The sequence below is a fragment of the Agrilus planipennis genome, unplaced genomic scaffold (assembly GCF_000699045.2).
Source record: "Agrilus planipennis isolate EAB-ADULT unplaced genomic scaffold, Apla_2.0 scaffold242, whole genome shotgun sequence".
Lineage (NCBI taxonomy): Eukaryota > Metazoa > Arthropoda > Insecta > Coleoptera > Buprestidae > Agrilus > Agrilus planipennis.
The window spans coordinates 161943-187148 of NW_020439006.1; the positions used below are offsets into that span (position 1 = coordinate 161943).

At 40.0% G+C, this 25206-nt stretch overlaps 1 protein-coding gene across 1 annotated transcript in view; it reads left to right on the plus strand.

Moving 5' to 3' along the window:
• LOC108741222 (max dimerization protein 4) overlaps window positions 1–25206 on the plus strand; it is a 50899-nt gene that overhangs the window by 5884 nt on the left and 19809 nt on the right. The window contains exons 2-3 of the mRNA XM_018475927.2: window positions 786–879; window positions 1037–1066. Of these exons, the coding sequence (XP_018331429.1) occupies window positions 786–879; window positions 1037–1066 (124 nt within the window). The remainder of the gene's footprint in view (window positions 1–785; window positions 880–1036; window positions 1067–25206) is intronic.

Sequence of the window (25206 nt, forward strand, 5' to 3'; positions counted from 1 at the left end):
ACTTTTGTTATTCCTGGGTTTATGTTGATTACGTTTGTGGCTTGTCAGTATAGTCGCTCATTCCAAACGGTCATTCACTTTTTATCGTTATTTAAATTTGTTTCGGCCGTTCGTTATCTATGTATGTAATTTTGACGAATGTCCATGGCAGCTACTTCTCATTATGATTGTTATTGCTTGATGATAACGCTATTCGACATCATTGAACTCCTCGAAAAATATATCCTGAAACAATGTTATATCAATAGGTAGGTACTTATAGGAATACATCATTGATCAATTGTTTTAGAACAGTTGATGCAGCTATTGCAATAAGATCTATACAATGTGAAGATACTTAATTAACGTATTCCAAAGATTGCGTGATCCTGTCCATTATTTAGAAAAAAAGTTATTCCTAACAGTGTATCAAAAAATAAGAATGTTAAAATACGTATTGATGATGCAAAGAATTCGATTGTTTTTCCAATATAACAGTCTCTCGTTAAAAAAAGTTGAATCATAGCAGTTCTTTTATTAGCAATCCTGTAGATTTCATTTGTTGTTTTCTTTTTGTGCAACAAACTGGTTGTGAAATTTCCTCATGTAGTGCAGGTATAATTATTTCAAATACACACATACAATGTAGTCAGCACGTTTCAAGTGCATGATGAATGGCCTGGTATGAAGCAATAAGTCATTCATCTTTGTTATCATTGTTTTAATTTGTAAGCGATTTAATGGCGATAACCAATTGTTTCCTCTCGTTCAAATTTTTATCTACAAATATTTGTTTGTTGTTACAGAATTTGAACATGGTTATGCTTCTTCTTTGCCCATTCCGGACCACCTTAAAACAATCACGAAGAGGCCAAAAGCGAAAAAATCCCAAGGAAACAGGTACGTTTCCCATTTTCATTTGTTTTTTCGAAATAATAAAAATGGCAAATACCTATGTACTCACTATTCCATGGTTGTTCACACAGTAATTGTTAAATTATATATGGAATTATTTTTTTAATGGTTTTCATGTGGTTCTATTTTCTTTTTATTCCAGAACTTCTCACAACGAACTGGAAAAAAATAGGTGAGTGATTTTTTTCTGCAATTTTAAAAATTTCTGCTATTGGAATGTTTCCTTCGTTAGCGTTAGAAGCTGATAAAAGGGCATAAAATTGAATTCTTCGGCTTATATCTGTGTATGTTCTATATACTACATATAATAATAATTTGTACATAGTGATCGATGTTGTTGCTGTGAAATCTTATGTTTTAGTCAAATGTTTGTTGTGGACAGTTGAAAATTCGAGCGAAATGCAACTGTTTTCGTCGATTGTTTAAAACCAAAACAACGTAACTGCTTTGTACACGTTGCGTTCTGATTTCTGGAGTTTTTTACTATGTGATGTATGCGTTGTGGTTTGTAAAACCGTAATTTGTGCGTTGTGGTCAGTATATAATTAAAGGTGTAGACTTTCATGGTAGGAGTCTATATGAAGATTTGAGTTTTCCGGATTCTTTCGTCAAGGTTTAGTTAGTTTGGTTGATGTTTATACCAGAACCCCAATCAAACCAAACCATGAACAAACCCGAAAATCTCAAATTTCCGTATACTAATAGGGTGATTTGTGGTGATCAAAAATTATGTGTTGCGATTACATTACGGAGTTATTGATTGCGTTGTGTTTATAGATATTCCATGCCATTTTGCTACTCCATGCAGTAATAGCCGGGTTTTAGAACATTTACAATGCTCATACGTACATAATATTATACATATGTAAATATATACCATTAATAGAAACATTTACGGCAAATAGAATGATTACCCACCACTACGAGTTGACTCGACGACGGATGGTGTGTGCCCGATTTTGTGTGTGTGCGTGTATTTAGATACGTGTAGCGTAATTAATACACTGTGAATGTGTGTAGCAAATTTAGCGCGTCTACACATACGTATTGTGTGTGAGAGTGTGTGCGTTTTGAAGGTGCATTTAAGTGTTCGCGGGTGTGCGTTCGTGTACCAATACACGTACATAAATGTGTGTTCATTTGTTTGTTGCCAGGCGAAAAGGAAGGTGGCCTTGTGTTTGTTGCAACCAAGCCTGGAGTTTCTAAGTAAGTGTGCACTTACTTATGTGTGTATTTCAAGTTGCACTTGTTTCATTTCTTCTCCCCGAAAATCCCGAATATTACGACCAAACAGTAAAAACATAAACGAATCTGCGATGATGAGGAGCCAATTGATTGCGAGATATTCGCATTTCATTTGTCGCCGGTTTCATTTATTTCGTGACGGCGATAAAATGACAAAAGCCGGTGGTATACGGAGAAACAGTCGTGTAATGAGCGTTTTAAACAAGTGAAGAGTTGTTGTTAAAGACCGCGGCCACGGAGCACAATGGAGGCCCATAAAAAGAGCAGGAAGTGCCCTTTTTGTCAGTAGCGCGTTGTTCTGTTTTTGGGCATTTCGCTTTTACGTTATCTCGACGGTTTCTAAACTTTACGACCGTTGTAATTATATCTTCTCGTGAGAGAGCCTCTGGTGCCAGATTCTTGGAAGTAATACACACCCTCGTGGACTGAAATTTGGGGAGAAACAGCGTTCCACGATTTGTTCATTCCTGAACGCTGTCGGTTTTAGGCAATATGACGCACTAAGCCGGTGCATTTATCGGAAACTAGAGCACTTAATCTAATCTCTAATCCAAGTGTGTCTTTGCCCTTCTTAGCTCCTGTTTCTGCTTCCAGTACGTCTTTCACTGGTCTTTCATGTCTGAGAAGGTGTTCTACCAATCTATCTTCTTATGGACTTCCCCCTATTATATAATGTCACATCTTACAATTAAACACTTTCAACTTTTTCAATCTTCGCCATCGTCCATTCTCTCCGATTTGTACTGGCATTCCGTTTGCGGCAATTTAATTAAAAACAAATGCCTGGCTGCGTAATTAATTTTGGCTGCTAATACATTTACGGGAGTGCATGACACCATTTTGGCCGTTCTCTTAACACGAAATTTGTTGATTTAGTGTAAATTAGTCTATTTTTGTGCCAAATATCTGAATTGCATGGCCGCAATGATGTCACCTTTCTAACCACTACGTGGCGCCGAAATTTTTCGAATACTCCACTCGAAAAAAACAATCTTGTAGTAAATAATTACATCATCTATTATATCAGCGTCGTGATATAATCGTGTTAATACGTTAGAGCCTAATTTATTGCTTAAAATAAAAGGAACCACACATTTATCGAATTTTATTTAATGTACGGGTATTGATATAGGATAATCACATGCCTAATCAGGAAAACACAGTTTGGATTCATTTGCATTAATTTTGTTATTATACGAATGAAGCACGTGCCGTTCTCAGTTGTCAAAAACACGACCATCTGGAATACCATATTCAGCGTTTTGTTTGTTTCCTTCGTTTGTTTTATTTGTCTTGTCGTTCAGCTCATTTTTGTTTCACGTGCCTGCTGCTTTTTGTTTATTTCTGTATTTTTACCATTTTCATTGCAAAACTTTTTCTGCTGTTCAAATTCCGTTGTTGTTGTTGTTGTTGTTTTTGCAATGCGATAAATGAAATTGTTTCCTGTGATAGGTTAATCTGCACACAGTATTTTCTGATAATAACCATCATATGACCGTGCGTGTGCTGTTTCAACAAAATTTTTGTGCAAATGTAGTAATTGTTTACATTAAAACACAACACTGTAATAATAGTGACGCGAACTACATTTCCGTCACGCCCAAGTTGTAGGTTATCAGAAAGTTAGCTCTAGTCGAGGCTTTTTCCGCTATTAGTGGATGTTATGTCATAGCGGCACGATTTGCCAAAAATAAAAAAAAAACAATCTGAATCTGTTTGATCAGTCAATCTAAGTATCACAAAAGATACTTTTAGGTGAATTTCTACCAAAATTATGAGTACGACATTAAAAGATACAAAGAATTGTTAAGTGTTAACTCGGAATAACTAATAAAATAGTCCAATTAACGTCGGGCATTTGAAATAATGTTCAATTAGAGAAGATATATTGTTTACTGGTGTAATATTTGCTTGTTATTTAATGAATAACATAATTAAAATATAGATACACGGCTGAAACAAGCGGGGTATTCTGTTAACAATTATCACTGTCATTATCGACAGTATAATAATAACTGCTATTATTATTAATATGCAGACTTTTTGCGATGTGGGTCAATTGTTTTTGTTATTCAACTGTCGTCGCGTTCGTTTGCCGTCGACTATTTTGTTAATTAATCATATCAAGACCCCTATATCGATTACATTTTTGTTTTACACTAAAACCAAACAACTGTTGAGTCTCAATTTTTTTTCTTGTCTTTTGTTTTGCGTCACTACAGTGTGTACTTGTGAATTGTTTTCTTCTGCGATCGACTTTTGTTTTTTCGTTTTTATATTGTTTAACAAGAGATACCAAATGGTTGTAATCTCCAGTTGATGTCTTACGATTTAAGATGTGATACATAGATAGGTACGTAGCGAGAGAGGTAATTCTTGAACTATTAAATTTCGAGATACAACTCTTCGCCTTTTTAATGGTTCTAGAGCCTGCTGCTGTTTCAGTGTTTCGTTATCGATTGGACGCGTGCCGACGCCGTTGTTGCCGACGCCGGCGATAGCTGCGTCATTTTCCGGGTTCGGAGCCATTTACCTAAACATGGCCCGCTTCATGCCTCTGCCAGTAGTTCGTTCGTAGAAGGTATTTTCCTCATTACCTTCCGTCTCTCGAAAATATCTATCATCTATCTATTATTATCTATACATAGCGTATATTCGATATCATGTACATACGTGCTTACGTGAGCACCTGTATTTTCACCCGAAATAACCATGACCGTGATTTTGAATCTCAACCACATTCAAAAACAGCACGTGTACTTATTGGCCTACAGTACATCACAAAAGTTGTAACTAAACAAATGACTTGAGCTGTTGGACTCGCAGTGAATCTTTTGTTTTGAAGCTTGTGCCGTCATTTATTTTTTTTTTTGACGATAAGTATTCGTAATGGCTGTGAAATCTGTGGATATATTTGTGACTCACTGTATATATATATATATATACTTATAGTTTATAAGTCGCTCTTTAGTAGCCTGATCTAAATTGGAGTGTAAGTTGTTTCTGGAATGATGCCAGCAAATTGTCAATCACTGTTACGTTTACGGGCCTTACGCCGTTATCTCCGGAGATAGAGATAGATTGAAGGTACACGCGGTGCAAGTTCTAAAATGATGTAATGCCAAACTTGAATTATTCAATTCCAATAATTTTTTCCTCGGTAAAACTGTTTCTCTTTCTTTTGTTTTTTTTTTTTTGTTTCTTTCCTCTGTTTCTGATGTCTATGCGCCAACGTGATCTTGCGTATCTTCGACACTTGCATTTGTATTGTGCCGACAATTATCGCAATAAATAAATAAAAAAAGAATCGTTTGCGTCATCATAGGCGGGCTGATAAAAATGGCCGCGGATGTCGTCTCGCAGCGTCGATAACGATTTTGTAGAATATCATAATATTGTGTACTACGTGAAAGTCTTATCACAATACGTTTACAATCTGGTTTTATCGGGAATTAAGGACGTTCACCCATTTTCATATACGGAGACATTCAATTATTTATCAATATTTTTTTACATGTATTCTGTATGTACAGTCATGTATTTATACCAATATGTATACTGTCTGCATACACAATTGAACTTGCACTCTTATCAGTATAATTATTACGATAATTCGGAAAGAAACTGTTAATTATTATTAGTGCAATACGCATATGTACCTAGTGAAATATTTCTCTGTTATTACGTATAAAATGTCATTATTTAACAGCACTTGTATTAGCTGCTGTGTTTAAAAGCATACCTTGCGTTACATACTTATATGATGTGTAAGTATGCACATGGATTTATAAATAGGCTTGTTTGTATTTTATTCTAAATTTGCTCTTGGTGCATACGTCGTCTCAAAAATAGTGCCCCGTGTGAGACTACTGATCAGAATAAATTTATTAACATTCATTTCGTTCTGTTTTGTTCGGTCTGTCCACTGTACCTTCCAGCCGCATACCTCCTAAACACGCCAAAAAGTTATGTATGTTCCAGATAAGTCATTATCTAATAAGAAAAATATGTAATTAATTTGTTAAAACATGTGACTAACGTGGGGCATATTAGATGATGATAATAAAATACATGCATATGTTTCTGTTTGTACTAAACCTATTATTTAAACAGATGAATGGCTGCGGAATCTCATATCATTTGTTTTTTGTTTGAACTTTTCGTTGTTTTTTACTTTCCTGACAGAGGCCTTATTGGTAGCAGATTTCTTATTAGTCACTTCTTCTTATAAAATCCATAGAAAAGTTACATTTGTTATTTAACGAATATTTTTAGAAATTCTCTCCGGAATTTCCAATTCGCTTTGGGTTCAAACCGCGCGCCACGGTTTCACAGGAGTCGGGAAAATTCCTGCAGGAAAAATCTTTCCTTCTTTTTCACGCTCGGTAGTTACCGATCCAAGATGGCGTCGGTAAAGCAGAAAATGTCTGTATGTATGTAGGTTGCACGACGGGGGTTGATGTATGTGACAGCAGTGTAGTAGTGTAGTTAGTGTGGTATCTCTTTGATTCTGTTTCACAGGCTTTGATCTGCCCTCGTTAGGGGAGCCATTACCCCCGATTCCCCGGGGTTTTTTTTACACTGAACGCGTTCCAGGAATTTGACTCCAATATTGCTTCTGCTGCATGGTCCTTTACTTATTTTTACTACAGAGTAGCTCACTTATGTACGGTAGCTTTCTAGATTATATTTTACGTTTGTTTTTGGATAAACGATTTCGTTTGTTTCACTGTTACTATGAACAGATGAACAACTGCCTCATTTATTCTGTTTTTTACGTCAATACATAGGTGTATAGGTACACTTCATGACGGTTTTGTGACCTTGACCTCCTGTTCCTAAATTATAGGCCCTCAAGAATAAATTCTTACAGAGCAAGTTTGGCCGGACTGAGGTTCTTCATTTGTTTCGAACTGGTCTTGCTCGTCAATAACGTTCTCTCTTGTTTTTTTTTTTTCGTTTTTGTTTTATATTGTTCGTACAGCTTTTGTCATGATTGTTGCGGGCGCAGCCGTCTTTAACAGTAACAGTCACGAATGATGACTGTGCAGTTGTTCGGAACAGCAGAAGATCACAGAATTTACGTTGTGAAGAGATGAGATGAGAGTGGAAAAATCTTATTTCGAAATGAATTTCTAAGTGTGCTTGTGTACTTGCGTTTGTCGGAAGCCGTAGTTAAACTTTGCAAACTCTAAAAACACAACTTCCTGAATGAAGATAGGATTTCGACGAAGACGAAGGAGGAGGAAGAGGAATTGGATTTCGGGGATCGCGTTCGGTTTATGGCGAGTCGAAACTCTATATTGCACGTCACGAACCTGATTAATTACGGCAATTAAGGATCTTAGGGTCGAGATTATTTCAGTTTGTTTCGTGCCGTGGTCGTCGCAGTTGTTTGGCATTAGGAATTAATTGGAGTTGAGATAAAAAGGAGGGGACAAGGTGGCATGCCTAAACAAGACTCGATATTTAGTTAAACACGCAAGAAAATTCTTTTCTTATTGAACATTTTCTTTGGGAAGGTAATGAATTTCCAAAAGCCATCAGTTGTTTTTTTTTTTACTACTACAATTCAATTTCCTTACAAAATATTTTGAGTGATGTAATGGAATGCGTTATCTTTTCGATAATAATGTTATCAGATTGGGTAGTAGATTTTTTTTGCCAGGGAAAACGATCGCTTGTACGAGACGTGTTTATTTGGATCGATTCGGTGGCGGGCGGCTGGTTGGGTTGGTTTTATCATCCCTTACACAAGTAAACAGGGCACCACAAAAAAATCGTGGCAATAAAACGGGAAACTAGGATAGAGGTGGCATTAGTGGTAAACGTAACCAAGTAGCAAGGTCCTTAGACTAAGATTACATGCGAGTTTTCTCGGAGGAAAATCTGCTTTTCCGACTACGAAATTTTTGCGACTATGCCTGATTCTGGCTTTAGAATTGCTTCAGCACTTTAGAATTCTAAGAATCCAGGAAAATACCATTCTTGGTATCTTGGTATCTCTCCGGATGGGTAGAAGACAAAACAAACGAAAGTGTAGTTATTTTTTCTGACATAGGCATTTTTGTCTTTAAATAAGAACCTGGTCCCAGAATTGTTCTAATCGATCAAAACTTCGAACGGTCTTAATCTTAAACCGAACAAGCCACATTAACATTATCGGAGTTTTGAGATTAAGAAATTTCAAAATCGGAATGTGCTGGTGCAATTGTGGAGTCAGATTAAAATTCAACGATAAGAAAAGTACATCGGAAATGCGTAAATTTTTTTTTACTTCTGTTCTGTTATAAAAGTTTCCTTAAAAATAGCCAAAAAGAGCATCTTAGATTTCGATGTTAGTAACCCCGATACTTTAAAGGAATTATACGTAAAGCCGGATATAGATTTAGCGACCAAGATCATCTAACGCATGACCACCCCATTGTTTTCACCTTTGCAACCTCCTGGTTTGTAGGTTTGCGTCACTTGTGACTCCATGGTGCATTTCGGTACCCACAATTCATAATTTGATACCTCTTGGACTTCATATCCCATCATATATTTTGAATTTTAGTCTAGATTTTTATAGCATTCCATCGTGGTACTCATCACCATCATCATAATCGCCATATTAGTACCTTTAACGCTACCAGTTGCAATGTGTAGGTGTTGTAGGGTTTCCTCTCAGTTTTCAGCCCTTTTTTATATCTGCCTACACAGACCTAAAGGGGTTGGTACAACAGCGGCTGACTTGACGTGATGGTCGTAGTACGTACTCCACTCGAAGATGATGACGTAGGGGAAAATGTATTAATAAGGGTGTCTACGTCGATGTTTAGTGTTTGCCACGTGAAGACGACGACGAAAATGAAATCGAAATGTATACCATCTAGGTACGCGATCGCTGGCGAGGAGTAAAATTTATTCCACCCCTGCACTTGAAATTAAAGGCCGATATTGCTAGCTGCATCCCTTATTTGGGAGTGTCTTCGTACATTTTTAGTTTGGAGTTTTCAAGCAGAAGTTCCATGAAAACAACCAATCCAAAAGTGTCTGTAAGTCACCCTGCGTTTGTAAATATTATTCTATTTCTCGAAATTTTATTGGCGTATCTTCAGGGGTTATCGTTCTAAAATAATCGTGAAGCTTTTCTTTTAACGATTAATCTAATCTTAATGTTTCTTGACTTTGAATATTTTCCGCCAATTAGTATATGATTTATATTTAGCCATAATACGTTCCAATTTAAAAATTTTAAGAAGCAATGCCTCATGGAAGATAACTATTTATAATTAAAATCGAAGTGTATTTATAAAATTATTAAATTTTGTCGTGGACTGGCGATGAGGGTGGTGTTGTTGTTGTTATTTTCGTAGTTAATTTTATTTATCTAATCGTAGATGCAAATTTCTGTTCTTGTCGACGATTTTATTGTTGGATACGAGAAACCCCTTTGTCCTTCAGAATGACAGGGAAATGCTGGTCTGACTTTGACCTTGAAGCGTGTGGGGGCGCTTGCGCCACGCAGGTGCAACCTCTGCTCTGACGATCGATGACAACGTTCTAGCTTCTCCTTTCTGCCTTTTCTTTCTCTGTTACACCACATTTTCCCTTTTGTTTTTCTTCTCTTTTTGTCATACAGGCGAAATTGTGTGTATTTATATGTGTGTGTGTGTGTGTGTGTGTGTGTGTGTGGTGGAGCTGGCTCATCAGTCATCACATTAAAATCAAAAGATAGATAGAAAAAATGCAGGATTTCAATCGGTAAATGCCTATGGAAATAAACGAGGATGGAGGTATAGAATATCGAGGTCGAACGATAGGGATGTTTTTTTTTTGAGATGAAATTTTGGCTTACTAGAAGCCCAAAGGAAGAATAACAAAATGAGGATTGATATGAAGCAGTCTGTAAAGTACAGAAATTCTTATTCTGAGAGTGCACAATTAAAAATAAAATTTTTCGATGAAACCAATCTGATAGTTAATTTTAACTTCTTGTGTAAATACATATAATCACCGAACTGTGACAAACAAACAACTCAAACTAAAGGGGCCTTTACCACAAAGTCTGGATTTTCATCCCCGAAATTTTTCTTTTTCCTAGTCAGTGTTAACAATTTTTTTGGAATCTACTTAATTACTATTACATACTACGAAGCACTGCATGAAATTACTCGACAAACTCCATGTTAGTTTCTAAGGACCTGGACATAACAGGGACCCTTGTCTGAGACTATCAATCAGACCAAATCACACTGATACATTTTTGAGTCAATTAATTCTGGATTTCGTTTCAAATAATAATACACGTCCTCCTCATCAGATAAAGATGTCGCATTTGATTCAAGTATTAAAAAATGGCATTATGTAACCGATCCTTAAAAAGAAATGTGTGAACACTCTCGCAAAAAAAAATTCTAATGTGAGAAGAACTTCATCATCTTTGTAAAACCATACGAAAGATTGGGATTGTTTTTTTTTCTTTTTAATATCATTATAAGGTCGTCAGCCCTAAAACTGGTTGGACACGTACCTCCACTCTTTCCTATCCTGAGCTAATTTTCGCATTTCCCCAAAACTAGAACATCCCACTTTCTTAAATATTTACGAACAGTAATCTAATCTAGGTCTACCTCCTACTTCTCTTAATGCCTGTTTCTGTCTCTAATATGTCTCTGACTAGACCTTCATACCTTAGAAGGTGTCCTACCAACACCTATCTCGCCTATTTCTTATTGACTTCCATAGAGTCCTCTGTTCTATTGTTTCTAATACCTCTTCATTTCTAACCTTCTCTATCCACGGTATCCTCATCATTCGCCTGTAACGCTACATTTCTTTTTAATATATGGGAATGAAAATAAGTACTTTTGATTACATTTTAGGAAAACTAGGAGACAAATTAGATAGAACCTGCAAGAATTTCCGTGACTACATTGCCAACTGTCGCGTGCGATATAGTCGAAGCTCAAAAAAATACTAAGCTAAGTTCCATGGTAGTAGCATTTTCTGGCCATCGACCATAGCCCACGCGGCAATTGGAAATGCAGTAATGGAAATTCTTGCAGGTTCTATCTAATTTGCCCAAAATGTAATTAAATTTACTCATTTTCATTCGCATATATTAAAAAAAAAACAATTAAAATCTTTTGTTAGGTCATATTGGACATTTTTGAATAATATATTTTCATCTGATTATTATTTGAAGTGAAATCCATATTAATTAACCGTACCGAAAATGCACAGGTTTGTGCGCAATGGCCGAGGGTAGTGTAGTGTGGTCTGTTCTGAGTAATAGTCCCAGGCATGGGTCCCCTTTAGATCCATGCCCTAAGAAACTAATATCGAGTTTTTTGTAATATCATACCATCGTGGTACCTACCTGATTGTAATTAAATAAATTCCACAAAAAAATGTTCTTGGTCTGAGAGAAAGAAAAACTTCGGGAAAGAAACCCCTTCCGTCTGAATCGCCAGTTTTTCGTAGTTTGTAGATTATATTTACGCGAGGTTGGAATTAATTAAATAGATAAGCTTCAAAAACCACACGTGCCGAAGGTTAAAGGTATTGTACTCGGAGTGAAGGTCCCAGGCGAGGGTTCCCGCTTGATAATTTGATAATACCGAAAGGAAATTCCGCTGCACAGGTCTTTGAACTGAGACCTTTTCGTTTTGAGTATATATACGTTGTACCTATCCAATTTTAAATAAAATCTGGTTGAAAGTTTAACTTTCTCCTTCGTCGTAACTTTTATTTGTTAGGTAAATGATTCAGTTAGTAAAATGAAGGCAAAAAACGTTTTAAAAGTATATATAGGGTTGTTCGGAAAGTCATATCGTTTTTTCCCGACAGAGGATTTAATTGTATTCTTTTGCACCCAACTTCACATTTAAGCCGTATAATTTTTATATGCTTTGAGAGCTCATATAGCAAGGCTTGTGTGTGAAAAATACCAATTAATTCTACGCAGTAGTTTTTGGTTTTTTTGGACATATCTTACTGTTTTACTACAGAAAGGGTAAAAATGCTGTTCAAGCCAGAAAGAAATTGACTGATGTGTATTGAGAAGGTGTGTTGACAGTACGCCAGTGCCAGAACTGGTTCGCTAAATTTCGATCCGGCAATTTTGATGTCGAAGATGCACCACGTTCGGGAAGGCCGGTTGAAGCTGATAAAGACGCGATAAAGGCATTAGTTGATGTGAACCGGCGAATAACAACACGTGAGATGGGATTGAGGTTAATTTGAGCTTTTACCGGATAACACAACGATTAATTCGGAAGTCTACTGTCATCAGCTGGACAAACTGAATGATGCACTTCAACAGAAAAGGTCAGAACTAATCAACAGGAAATGTGTAGTGTTTCACCAAGACAACGCGAGACCTCACACAAGTTTGGTCACTCGCCAAAAGCTTTTACAGCTTGAATGGGATACACACCCACCATATTCTCCAGACCTGGCACCATCGGATTATTATTTGTTCCGGTCACTCCAAAATTTTTTAGACGGTAAAACCTTTACCTCAAATGAGGAGGTCAAAAACCTCCTCGATCAGTTTTTTGCCAGCAAAGACCAAAAATTTTATGAGCGTGGAATTATGCTACTACCAGAAAGATGGCAAAAGGTGTTGGACCAGAACGGTCAATATATAATTTAATAAAGTATTTGTTTATTATACGAAAACTGTCTTTCATTTCCACAGAAAAAAACGAAATGACTTTCCGAACAACCCTATAGATGTAGGTAGGTATACGTAGTGGAAATGACGGAAAGCCGGAAAATGTAACTGCTGCTGTTGCTGTTGCCTAACCCCAATAGGTACAACCGATAGAGAATTCCGGAAGAACTGTTCTTGACACTTTATTTTTTTGTAAAGTCTTCCTCTCAATTTTTGAAGGTTTAGGGGTTGTCGACCTAAGATGATACACCACCACCACCCCGTACCTGTTTACTTCTTCAGGAAAATAACAATCTGCCGGTCGAATGTTACAAACAAGAAAATAGGAAGTAGAGAACTTAATTAAATTCGATGTCAGCCCTTAGAATTTGCTTTGCCCACGCAAAACCTCGAATAATCGAGCTCTAATACTAGATAAGGTTACCCTTGCCTCGCTGCGAGAGCTTCACCGGGCGATTTTACTCGAAACATCCGCTGTGGGTACTTTTAGTCATGTTATAAGTTCATTTTCGTTTTTATGTTTATTGCGATCCTTTTGGTGGTAGATATATCCTGCAGTTCGTTCCAAAATTTTGCCTCCATCATGTTGTATAAATTTAATTTGAAGAACAGGGAGTGACAGGTAAACCTTTCCTTTCCCTGTTTAGGTACCAACGATTTTCATCGGTCGTGATTTTAATTATATCAAGTTTAACGTAAAATAGCAGAAGACAAAAGAACCTCATTTTATACCAACTTCAGACTTCAGAAATTCCTTCAGGAGACGTAATGAGAAGCACCTTCCTTCGTCGGCAATTTAAAATTTACACCAGATGTAACCTCATCTCACAAAGTTATTCGTCTGTTTAAATTATGCCCCCTGTTCTTTTGTTTAACGTATACTTACTATAATTTGTTTCGTTTGTCTTTGTGATTTCGTTGATGCTGTTTTGTTATCTGAAGTGTCGCGTTGAATTTTGTTCTTCGCAAGTCGTTCTTCTCTACTTATTGGTTGTGTTTCGTGTTTTTTTTTGTGAATTGTTTGACTCTCTTTTGTTATTATCTGACTGGAATAGTCGTGTTTCTTCGATTTCGATGTCCGCTTTTTTGCTCGGACGATGTTCTTCTGTTATACATTGATTGGTACACCCTCTCGAGTTGGCGGTCTTAAATTGTCAAGTAGCAATTCTCTCATTTTGAGAACGAAAAAGTGACCTCGTTTCGTCTCTTTCGTTCTTGTCGTCATCAAAGCAGCCCCCGCTGGCTGGATCTTTTGTGTAAAGGACTGCTCTCCGTTTCTTTTCCGCAACTGTCATTTTACTTTGATAAATAACGGCATTTGTCGCCTGTCCAATACAGAAGAATCGTTTTGCTGGAAATTTGATATCGCGCATTACACTGCGTAGTATATTCGCCATTTTTTTTTTTTTTCGTTTTGTTCGTTTGCGTCTTCTTCTAGCCGGTGAATTCGACCATGAAAAAGAGAGGAAGAAAATCTGACGGCTCTTCTGGCTCTTTTGCATTGAACAAAGAAATGTCCCAATTATGCCCAGTTTAATTTATGGAAACGGAGGATCCTTTTTGTCCTCTCTCTCTCTCTCCCCCCAGGACTTAAATAGTTTAAATTTCTTAAATATTTTCATCCGCTTTTTTATTTTAATGGATCCGCAGGCAATATTCTTATTATTATGGCAAAGGAAGTTCATTTGTTTGTCCGTTGTCGTAACTAGGAACAAAATGGGGGTGGGTATACGTACCATCTTCCAGCGTCATATTGAAGTCCTTAGAGTATTTTTCTAGTATGTGTAGTGTTCATTTGATATCATCAGGCTGGAATTTCATCAATTTTCCAATAATCGGTTGGAGCCATGAATTTTAGGATTTTGTAACAAATTACATTTTTACAAATGAGTAATTCAACTGTACGAGTAGGTGCGTCAGATTTTCACTATTGTAAAGAAAAATTGAGAGGAATTAAGGCAGGAGCCATTGCGTTGCAAAAACAGCGATTATTGGAGAGGAATTGAAAACAAGTGAAGGTAAACAGATTTTATTGTTTTTATTTTAGTTTCTTCGTAAGGGTTTGGCTCTGATAATGAGTAGGCATCAGTCGGGATCGTCCTGATTGATTTCCCTGGAGACGTTCGCGCTCTATCCAATGACGCAGGGGAACTTATACAACACAAAGCAAAAATAAACGTCATTGGTACCTATAATTTAATGTTCGATCAATTTTTTTCGATTTAGTTCTTTTAATTAAAAACAGTTACGGTCCTGTCTCCAATTCGTTATTTATTAATTTCTTTAGGTGAGTTTATCGGGTGACCTGTTTCTCTCTCTCTCTCTCTCTCTCTCTCTCTCTCTCTCTCTCTCTCTCTCTCTCTCTCTCTCTCTCTCTCTCTCTCTCTCTCTCTCTCTCTCTCTCTCTCTCTCTCTCTCTCTCTCTCTCTCTCTCTCTCTCTCTCTCTCTCTCTCTCTCTCTCTCTCTCTCTCTCTCTCTCTCTCTCTCTCTCTCTCTCTCTCTCTCTCTCTCTCTCTCTCTCTCTCTCTCTCTCTCTCTCTCTCTCTCTCTCTCTCTCTCTCTCTCTCTCTCTCTCTCTCTCTCTCTCTCTCTCTCTCTCTCTCTCTCTCTCTCTCTCTCTCTCTCTCTCTCTCTCTCTCTCTCTCTCTCTCTCTCTCTCTCTCTCTCTCTCTCTCTCTCTCTCTCTCTCTCTCTCTCTCTCTCTCTCTCTCTCTCTCTCTCTCTCTCTCTCTCTCTCTCTCTCTCTCTCTCTCTCTCTCTCTCTCTCTCTCTCTCTCTCTCTCTCTCTCTCTCTCTCTCTCTCTCTCTCTCTCTCTCTCTCTCTCTCTCTCTCTCTCTCTCTCTCTCTCTCTCTCTCTCTCTCTCTCTCTCTCTCTCTCTCTCTCTCTCTCTCTCTCTCTCTCTCTCTCTCTCTCTCTCTCTCTCTCTCTCTCTCTCTCTCTCTCTCTCTCTCTCTCTCTCTCTCTCTCTCTCTCTCTCTCTCTCTCTCTCTCTCTCTCTCTCTCTCTCTCTCTCTCTCTCTCTCTCTCTCTCTCTCTCTCTCTCTCTCTCTCTCTCTCTCTCTCTCTCTCTCTCTCTCTCTCTCTCTCTCTCTCTCTCTCTCTCTCTCTCTCTCTCTCTCTCTCTCTCTCTCTCTCTCTCTCTCTCTCTCTCTCTCTCTCTCTCTCTCTCTCTCTCTCTCTCTCTCTCTCTCTCTCTCTCTCTCTCTCTCTCTCTCTCTCTCTCTCTCTCTCTCTCTCTCTCTCTCTCTCTCTCTCTCTCTCTCTCTCTCTCTCTCTCTCTCTCTCTCTCTCTCTCTCTCTCTCTCTCTCTCTCTCTCTCTCTCTCTCTCTCTCTCTCTCTCTCTCTCTCTCTCTCTCTCTCTCTCTCTCTCTCTCTCTCTCTCTCTCTCTCTCTCTCTCTCTCTCTCTCTCTCTCTCTCTCTCTCTCTCTCTCTCTCTCTCTCTCTCTCTCTCTCTCTCTCTCTCTCTCTCTCTCTCTCTCTCTCTCTCTCTCTCTCTCTCTCTCTCTCTCTCTCTCTCTCTCTCTCTCTCTCTCTCTCTCTCTCTCTCTCTCTCTCTCTCTCTCTCTCTCTCTCTCTCTCTCTCTCTCTCTCTCTCTCTCTCTCTCTCTCTCTCTCTCTCTCTCTCTCTCTCTCTCTCTCTCTCTCTCTCTCTCTCTCTCTCTCTCTCTCTCTCTCTCTCTCTCTCTCTCTCTCTCTCTCTCTCTCTCTCTCTCTCTCTCTCTCTCTCTCTCTCTCTCTCTCTCTCTCTCTCTCTCTCTCTCTCTCTCTCTCTCTCTCTCTCTCTCTCTCTCTCTCTCTCTCTCTCTCTCTCTCTCTCTCTCTCTCTCTCTCTCTCTCTCTCTCTCTCTCTCTCTCTCTCTCTCTCTCTCTCTCTCTCTCTCTCTCTCTCTCTCTCTCTCTCTCTCTCTCTCTCTCTCTCTCTCTCTCTCTCTCTCTCTCTCTCTCTCTCTCTCTCTCTCTCTCTCTCTCTCTCTCTCTCTCTCTCTCTCTCTCTCTCTCTCTCTCTCTCTCTCTCTCTCTCTCTCTCTCTCTCTCTCTCTCTCTCTCTCTCTCTCTCTCTCTCTCTCTCTCTCTCTCTCTCTCTCTCTCTCTCTCTCTCTCTCTCTCTCTCTCTCTCTCTCTCTCTCTCTCTCTCTCTCTCTCTCTCTCTCTCTCTCTCTCTCTCTCTCTCTCTCTCTCTCTCTCTCTCTCTCTCTCTCTCTCTCTCTCTCTCTCTCTCTCTCTCTCTCTCTCTCTCTCTCTCTCTCTCTCTCTCTCTCTCTCTCTCTCTCTCTCTCTCTCTCTCTCTCTCTCTCTCTCTCTCTCTCTCTCTCTCTCTCTCTCTCTCTCTCTCTCTCTCTCTCTCTCTCTCTCTCTCTCTCTCTCTCTCTCTCTCTCTCTCTCTCTCTCTCTCTCTCTCTCTCTCTCTCTCTCTCTCTCTCTCTCTCTCTCTCTCTCTCTCTCTCTCTCTCTCTCTCTCTCTCTCTCTCTCTCTCTCTCTCTCTCTCTCTCTCTCTCTCTCTCTCTCTCTCTCTCTCTCTCTCTCTCTCTCTCTCTCTCTCTCTCTCTCTCTCTCTCTCTCTCTCTCTCTCTCTCTCTCTCTCTCTCTCTCTCTCTCTCTCTCTCTCTCTCTCTCTCTCTCTCTCTCTCTCTCTCTCTCTCTCTCTCTCTCTCTCTCTCTCTCTCTCTCTCTCTCTCTCTCTCTCTCTCTCTCTCTCTCTCTCTCTCTCTCTCTCTCTCTCTCTCTCTCTCTCTCTCTCTCTCTCTCTCTCTCTCTCTCTCTCTCTCTCTCTCTCTCTCTCTCTCTCTCTCTCTCTCTCTCTCTCTCTCTCTCTCTCTCTCTCTCTCTCTCTCTCTCTCTCTCTCTCTCTCTCTCTCTCTCTCTCTCTCTCTCTCTCTCTCTCTCTCTCTCTCTCTCTCTCTCTCTCTCTCTCTCTCTCTCTCTCTCTCTCTCTCTCTCTCTCTCTCTCTCTCTCTCTCTCTCTCTCTCTCTCTCTCTCTCTCTCTCTCTCTCTCTCTCTCTCTCTCTCTCTCTCTCTCTCTCTCTCTCTCTCTCTCTCTCTCTCTCTCTCTCTCTCTCTCTCTCTCTCTCTCTCTCTCTCTCTCTCTCTCTCTCTCTCTCTCTCTCTCTCTCTCTCTCTCTCTCTCTCTCTCTCTCTCTCTCTCTCTCTCTCTCTCTCTCTCTCTCTCTCTCTCTCTCTCTCTCTCTCTCTCTCTCTCTCTCTCTCTCTCTCTCTCTCTCTCTCTCTCTCTCTCTCTCTCTCTCTCTCTCTCTCTCTCTCTCTCTCTCTCTCTCTCTCTCTCTCTCTCTCTCTCTCTCTCTCTCTCTCTCTCTCTCTCTCTCTCTCTCTCTCTCTCTCTCTCTCTCTCTCTCTCTCTCTCTCTCTCTCTCTCTCTCTCTCTCTCTCTCTCTCTCTCTCTCTCTCTCTCTCTCTCTCTCTCTCTCTCTCTCTCTCTCTCTCTCTCTCTCTCTCTCTCTCTCTCTCTCTCTCTCTCTCTCTCTCTCTCTCTCTCTCTCTCTCTCTCTCTCTCTCTCTCTCTCTCTCTCTCTCTCTCTCTCTCTCTCTCTCTCTCTCTCTCTCTCTCTCTCTCTCTCTCTCTCTCTCTCTCTCTCTCTCTCTCTCTCTCTCTCTCTCTCTCTCTCTCTCTCTCTCTCTCTCTCTCTCTCTCTCTCTCTCTCTCTCTCTCTCTCTCTCTCTCTCTCTCTCTCTCTCTCTCTCTCTCTCTCTCTCTCTCTCTCTCTCTCTCTCTCTCTCTCTCTCTCTCTCTCTCTCTCTCTCTCTCTCTCTCTCTCTCTCTCTCTCTCTCTCTCTCTCTCTCTCTCTCTCTCTCTCTCTCTCTCTCTCTCTCTCTCTCTCTCTCTCTCTCTCTCTCTCTCTCTCTCTCTCTCTCTCTCTCTCTCTCTCTCTCTCTCTCTCTCTCTCTCTCTCTCTCTCTCTCTCTCTCTCTCTCTCTCTCTCTCTCTCTCTCTCTCTCTCTCTCTCTCTCTCTCTCTCTCTCTCTCTCTCTCTCTCTCTCTCTCTCTCTCTCTCTCTCTCTCTCTCTCTCTCTCTCTCTCTCTCTCTCTCTCTCTCTCTCTCTCTCTCTCTCTCTCTCTCTCTCTCTCTCTCTCTCTCTCTCTCTCTCTCTCTCTCTCTCTCTCTCTCTCTCTCTCTCTCTCTCTCTCTCTCTCTCTCTCTCTCTCTCTCTCTCTCTCTCTCTCTCTCTCTCTCTCTCTCTCTCTCTCTCTCTCTCTCTCTCTCTCTCTCTCTCTCTCTCTCTCTCTCTCTCTCTCTCTCTCTCTCTCTCTCTCTCTCTCTCTCTCTCTCTCTCTCTCTCTCTCTCTCTCTCTCTCTCTCTCTCTCTCTCTCTCTCTCTCTCTCTCTCTCTCTCTCTCTCTCTCTCTCTCTCTCTCTCTCTCTCTCTCTCTCTCTCTCTCTCTCTCTCTCTCTCTCTCTCTCTCTCTCTCTCTCTCTCTCTCTCTCTCTCTCTCTCTCTCTCTCTCTCTCTCTCTCTCTCTCTCTCTCTCTCTCTCTCTCTCTCTCTCTCTCTCTCTCTCTCTCTCTCTCTCTCTCTCTCTCTCTCTCTCTCTCTCTCTCTCTCTCTCTCTCTCTCTCTCTCTCTCTCTCTCTCTCTCTCTCTCTCTCTCTCTCTCTCTCTCTCTCTCTCTCTCTCTCTCTCTCTCTCTCTCTCTCTCTCTCTCTCTCTCTCTCTCTCTCTCTCTCTCTCTCTCTCTCTCTCTCTCTCTCTCTCTCTCTCTCTCTCTCTCTCTCTCTCTCTCTCTCTCTCTCTCTCTCTCTCTCTCTCTCTCTCTCTCTCTCTCTCTCTCTCTCTCTCTCTCTCTCTCTCTCTCTCTCTCTCTCTCTCTCTCTCTCTCTCTCTCTCTCTCTCTCTCTCTCTCTCTCTCTCTCTCTCTCTCTCTCTCTCTCTCTCTCTCTCTCTCTCTCTCTCTCTCTCTCTCTCTCTCTCTCTCTCTCTCTCTCTCTCTCTCTCTCTCTCTCTCTCTCTCTCTCTCTCTCTCTCTCTCTCTCTCTCTCTCTCTCTCTCTCTCTCTCTCTCTCTCTCTCTCTCTCTCTCTCTCTCTCTCTCTCTCTCTCTCTCTCTCTCTCTCTCTCTCTCTCTCTCTCTCTCTCTCTCTCTCTCTCTCTCTCTCTCTCTCTCTCTCTCTCTCTCTCTCTCTCTCTCTCTCTCTCTCTCTCTCTCTCTCTCTCTCTCTCTCTCTCTCTCTCTCTCTCTCTCTCTCTCTCTCTCTCTCTCTCTCTCTCTCTCTCTCTCTCTCTCTCTCTCTCTCTCTCTCTCTCTCTCTCTCTCTCTCTCTCTCTCTCTCTCTCTCTCTCTCTCTCTCTCTCTCTCTCTCTCTCTCTCTCTCTCTCTCTCTCTCTCTCTCTCTCTCTCTCTCTCTCTCTCTCTCTCTCTCTCTCTCTCTCTCTCTCTCTCTCTCTCTCTCTCTCTCTCTCTCTCTCTCTCTCTCTCTCTCTCTCTCTCTCTCTCTCTCTCTCTCTCTCTCTCTCTCTCTCTCTCTCTCTCTCTCTCTCTCTCTCTCTCTCTCTCTCTCTCTCTCTCTCTCTCTCTCTCTCTCTCTCTCTCTCTCTCTCTCTCTCTCTCTCTCTCTCTCTCTCTCTCTCTCTCTCTCTCTCTCTCTCTCTCTCTCTCTCTCTCTCTCTCTCTCTCTCTCTCTCTCTCTCTCTCTCTCTCTCTCTCTCTCTCTCTCTCTCTCTCTCTCTCTCTCTCTCTCTCTCTCTCTCTCTCTCTCTCTCTCTCTCTCTCTCTCTCTCTCTCTCTCTCTCTCTCTCTCTCTCTCTCTCTCTCTCTCTCTCTCTCTCTCTCTCTCTCTCTCTCTCTCTCTCTCTCTCTCTCTCTCTCTCTCTCTCTCTCTCTCTCTCTCTCTCTCTCTCTCTCTCTCTCTCTCTCTCTCTCTCTCTCTCTCTCTCTCTCTCTCTCTCTCTCTCTCTCTCTCTCTCTCTCTCTCTCTCTCTCTCTCTCTCTCTCTCTCTCTCTCTCNCAGGGGCGGATCTACTTAAAGGCTTTTTGGGCTGCAGCCCAGGGCCCCGTGGATACAGAGGGCCCCCAACCTGAACTGAAAACAATAGACGATATTGTCAATAATAAAAATTATCTAGAATTAAAAAAATCGGATCATAAGATTGGCAACACTGCGATCAATCAACCCCTTGTGCGCATCTATCAAACGGAACGGGGAATTCCCCGTCGCTTGTTTTCGGTCGGTGTATTCCGTATATTGTCTATTACCGGGGACTTCCCTCCGCTTATCGTTCGACGCAATTTTGTTAGTTACAAACAGCATCGCATTAACATTGCTAAGGAGCTGTTGGACTCTGTCCGCTCCAGAGGGTCATAATTGGTGACGAATCATGGGTTTATGGTAATGATGTGGAAACCAAAGCTCAATCATTCCAATGGAAGCTGCTGCACGAGCCAACATCGAAAAAAGCCCGCCAAGTTAGGTCGAATATGAAGGTTTCGCTTACAGTTTTCTTCGATTGCAGGGACGTGGCGAATCATGAGTTCTTACCACAGGGTAGAACGGCCAATAAGAGACATTACCTGCACGTTATACTTCTTGAACAAACCTCGTATTTGGGATGCATTATTAAAACAATTAGTAGCTTTTTTCGGGTGATAACATCGATTCCAAAAACATGCAACATGCTCTAAGGGTTAGAATTACTGCAGATTAATTGTTTTGGGATAAACGGGTGCTTATATTCTAAAATTTTCAAAAATGGCGCTTATATACGACATATTGCTCTAGTTTAGTTTAATTTTAGTCTGCCTGAAGATGATCTAGCCATTGAGCCGTCTGTACCAACGCCGATTTGTAATAAACACTAAACGCTCTCCGGTGATGCGCTCCGAGAAGTTTCTTGACACTTCACTTGATGCAGACTCGCAGTGTTTTGCACATCTGGTAACCACAACATGAGCTCAGATCTAACACATGTACACATGTATATGGTGTATGCGGATTACGATGCAGAGTAATTTATTTGGCCATTGTGTTAACTTATTAAACGTTGCACTCGCTACCGGGTATACACATACACACACACGAATGAAGCCATTAAGATTGGATGCAAGTGATAAGATGAATAGCTAGATCAGGAGTACGTACGCCAACACAAAACAAATGACAACTGCAGCGGCAACCGTAGAAAACAGGAGTAACAGAGAAGTGGAGAAACACAACTGAGTTATTGTAGGGCACAATTTAGGTGTGACATTTGTCAAAATTGAAGAATTACCTCTTTCTCGATCAACAGTAGCACAGCTGCTTCATATGAGATTTTAATGTTGTTTGAAACTTGTAAATACGTGTCGTCGTGTTTGTCCATCATATCTAAGTTGTTATGCACTATCGCGACTTTCAACTTTTTTTCGGTGATTTTGATTTGGCATGCAGGATTTTGTTGTTGTTGTTGTTGTTTTACGTTATTTTGGTTCTTTATCTAATTTGATTTTTTGGGGTAGCAATTGAAGGAACGTTAGGTTACATTCCTTGAGAAAATATATGCAGGTGGGTTTGCTGTGAAAGTGCTTTTTTGCGTGACGAATGACAATGAGAGGAAAGCTCTAGTCCGGTCCTGTGTTAATATGTATGTTCAACCCCCGTAGTCGACAAAGAAATGACCGACACGTGGTTAGAATTCGATTGTGTGTACGCTTATAAAAAGCTCGGTCGGCTTTACCACTGGGTGAAACGTGAATCATTTACGATATGATCGCGAAGGACGATAGTAAAAAGCGTGGTTAAAAAATGAATAAATGAAGATCAGTAGGGCTTTTCACTTGTTTGCGGAGTCTATTGTTTTCGATAGGGTTTTGTCAGCACATGTTTAGAAACATTTGAATAAAGTTCATTGTTTTAGTGGTGTTTTTTACCTTCTAAGTTGTAAGCAACACGCTACATATATTGCCGCAATGGGTCTTAATAAACGAAAAATTCATTTATGTAATAGTCTCGGATTGGCTTATTTGAAGAATTTTGCATTAGATTACTTTTTTTCTTAAGAACTAATGCAAGTTAAAAGTCTTGAGGCTTAATTGGCCTAATCATTTCAACGTTGTGTTAGTGTATGTCGAAGGACGAAGAATGCGATAATGCGCTGTCTGCTACGTGTATGGCTATGGAATTATGATAAACTATAATAATGTCTGTTAAGCCCAAAGTTAACAGAATCGTAGTGCATGATATGTAAACATTTTTTTATCTCTTTACAGCGGAAAAAAACTAGTGCTGGAAAATGTACTTACGTTAAGAAATGTCGTTGTTTTTCTGTTCGTAAAAATTTCGCCTGTTTTTCGCTTTTCATCTTTTTCAAAACATACGAGGCGTGTATAACAAAAAAGAAAACACAATCGCAGTCGTCGTTTTTCATGTTTTTAAAAAGTAAAAGAAGGGAAAGGAACCTGATGTCTATTTCGTATAAAATCCTTTGAATGTAAGTAAGGAAAATTTGAGTCTGGATCCGCAGTAATTAGTTGACGATTTTGTGTTCTTTGTTTGAAGGATGAGGAGAAAGGAAAAGTAAGAAGAAAAAAAAAAGAATTTACACGAACCCGCTCGTTATTGCCTTTGTTCAAATCAATGTCGCTCTCTTTCATTAAAGGCATCAACACGGGCGCAACGCGTTATAATTTGAATAATTTCCTTTGATTTACGCGAAGAAAAAAGAGGGCTTAGCGAAAAATAAAAAAAAAGACGGTGCTGGAATAAATTACAGTACGAGAGATTTGAATCAGAAACAGAACGGAAGTTACTATGGCGTGATTTTTTCGTTCTGGAAGCGTAAAATTAAAAAACAGCCATCAAGATGTTACATTAAATATGACATCTACTTACAACAGCAAAAATCGATAAATACACTTAAAGATATAACAATCAAACAACATATTTTTCGATTCTTTGCTCAAAATTTGTCAGTTTTCAGTTAACTTAATTCCAAAAGTCAGATGGATAATCATTTGTTTAAAGCAGTTGTGAAATCGTTGCCAAGAGAAAAAATAAGGATTATAATTTCAATAATGTATCTACAGGCGAGAGCAATGGGGGTGGTGGTAGGGTGGGCGGTCTACCCTTTGCTGGATGAATTTACAACGTGTTAGAAAAAGGAAATGGATTTTACGTCCTATGAATTTTTCACTTCCACTAAAGTAACTGAACGCGAATAACAAAAGAACAAAACAGACAAAAGGTGACATACGATGAGAAGATACTGACGAATGTCATGTATTAAGTACCTCTACTAACGCAATGAGAGATCATACGAAAAAAAAAAAACTGACCATCGAAAACAATCGCAAGAATTAAACAAACGAATTCCGCGTATCTTCTCCGAGCAGCTGTTCAATAAGAGGAATAAAAAAAACAACGCCAGAAATGAAGACGTCACATTCGGCATCAGATTTCTTCAAAAAAAAAAAAACACGCGTATGCACGCACGCATGTGCTGCCGATTCCTGGTCGCTACAATTATCCATCACATTCATTTATGTATATACACATAAATAAATTAGGCTCATTTGTATTCCATCGTCGAAAGTAATTGGAGTGAAACAAATTGGGCATTTGTTGTCAATAATTTAACGGCGGGACATACATGGCATTCCCGATTTCGTCGCTGGGTTCTATAGCAGGCAGCAGCGTCGCCCGCCGTCCGTCGCGCGACAGACGACGACGCAATCAGAAATGGGCACAATTAACAGTCGACCAACAAATAACCACAGAGCAATCCGTGAACAGAATATTCAATTTCAAACCGAACCATTTACGCACACGTCGTGGCGTACACACAACTGTAGGGTACGATAAGACCATAAAACAATCCGGTAGCGACAGATCCATGCAATTTTAAAAATCCTGATTGAACACCATTCGTTCGGCTTTATTCATATGTATATAAACAAAAGAATTTACTCTAACGATAGGGTTTTGTTATTATTGCATTTTAAAACATTTGAAGGAGATTCGTTATTGTTTGTTCACAACTCTTAAACAAATGATTGATTAGATTTTGTTACTGCATACCTGTTTTGAAACAGTTGAACACCAAACAGTCGTTCTCCTTTCATATTTTATGTCAAAAAAAAAAAAACCGGAAACAAAATAGAACTGGTTAAACACACGTGGCCAAGCGATAATTCTCGTGTCAGTTGGAGGGAGGAGGCGGAGATCAGATTAATGGACTTGTGCGCGAAAATATGGCCGCACACAGGACCCAAAGCTCGTGGAAGTCCCTCATCACGTTTCAAACCCTTGCTTGCCGCCCCCCAGAATTAACTTGTCAAGTTTGGAACTGTGCCTTTGTTTGGAACGCGTACCTATAGATATCTATAGGTGGGTGCTTGTCCTTCTATTTCAACCCTTAAACACAATGCACGTTTCACTCACCTGTCTGCGGCCTACCCGATCGTTATTTTCGG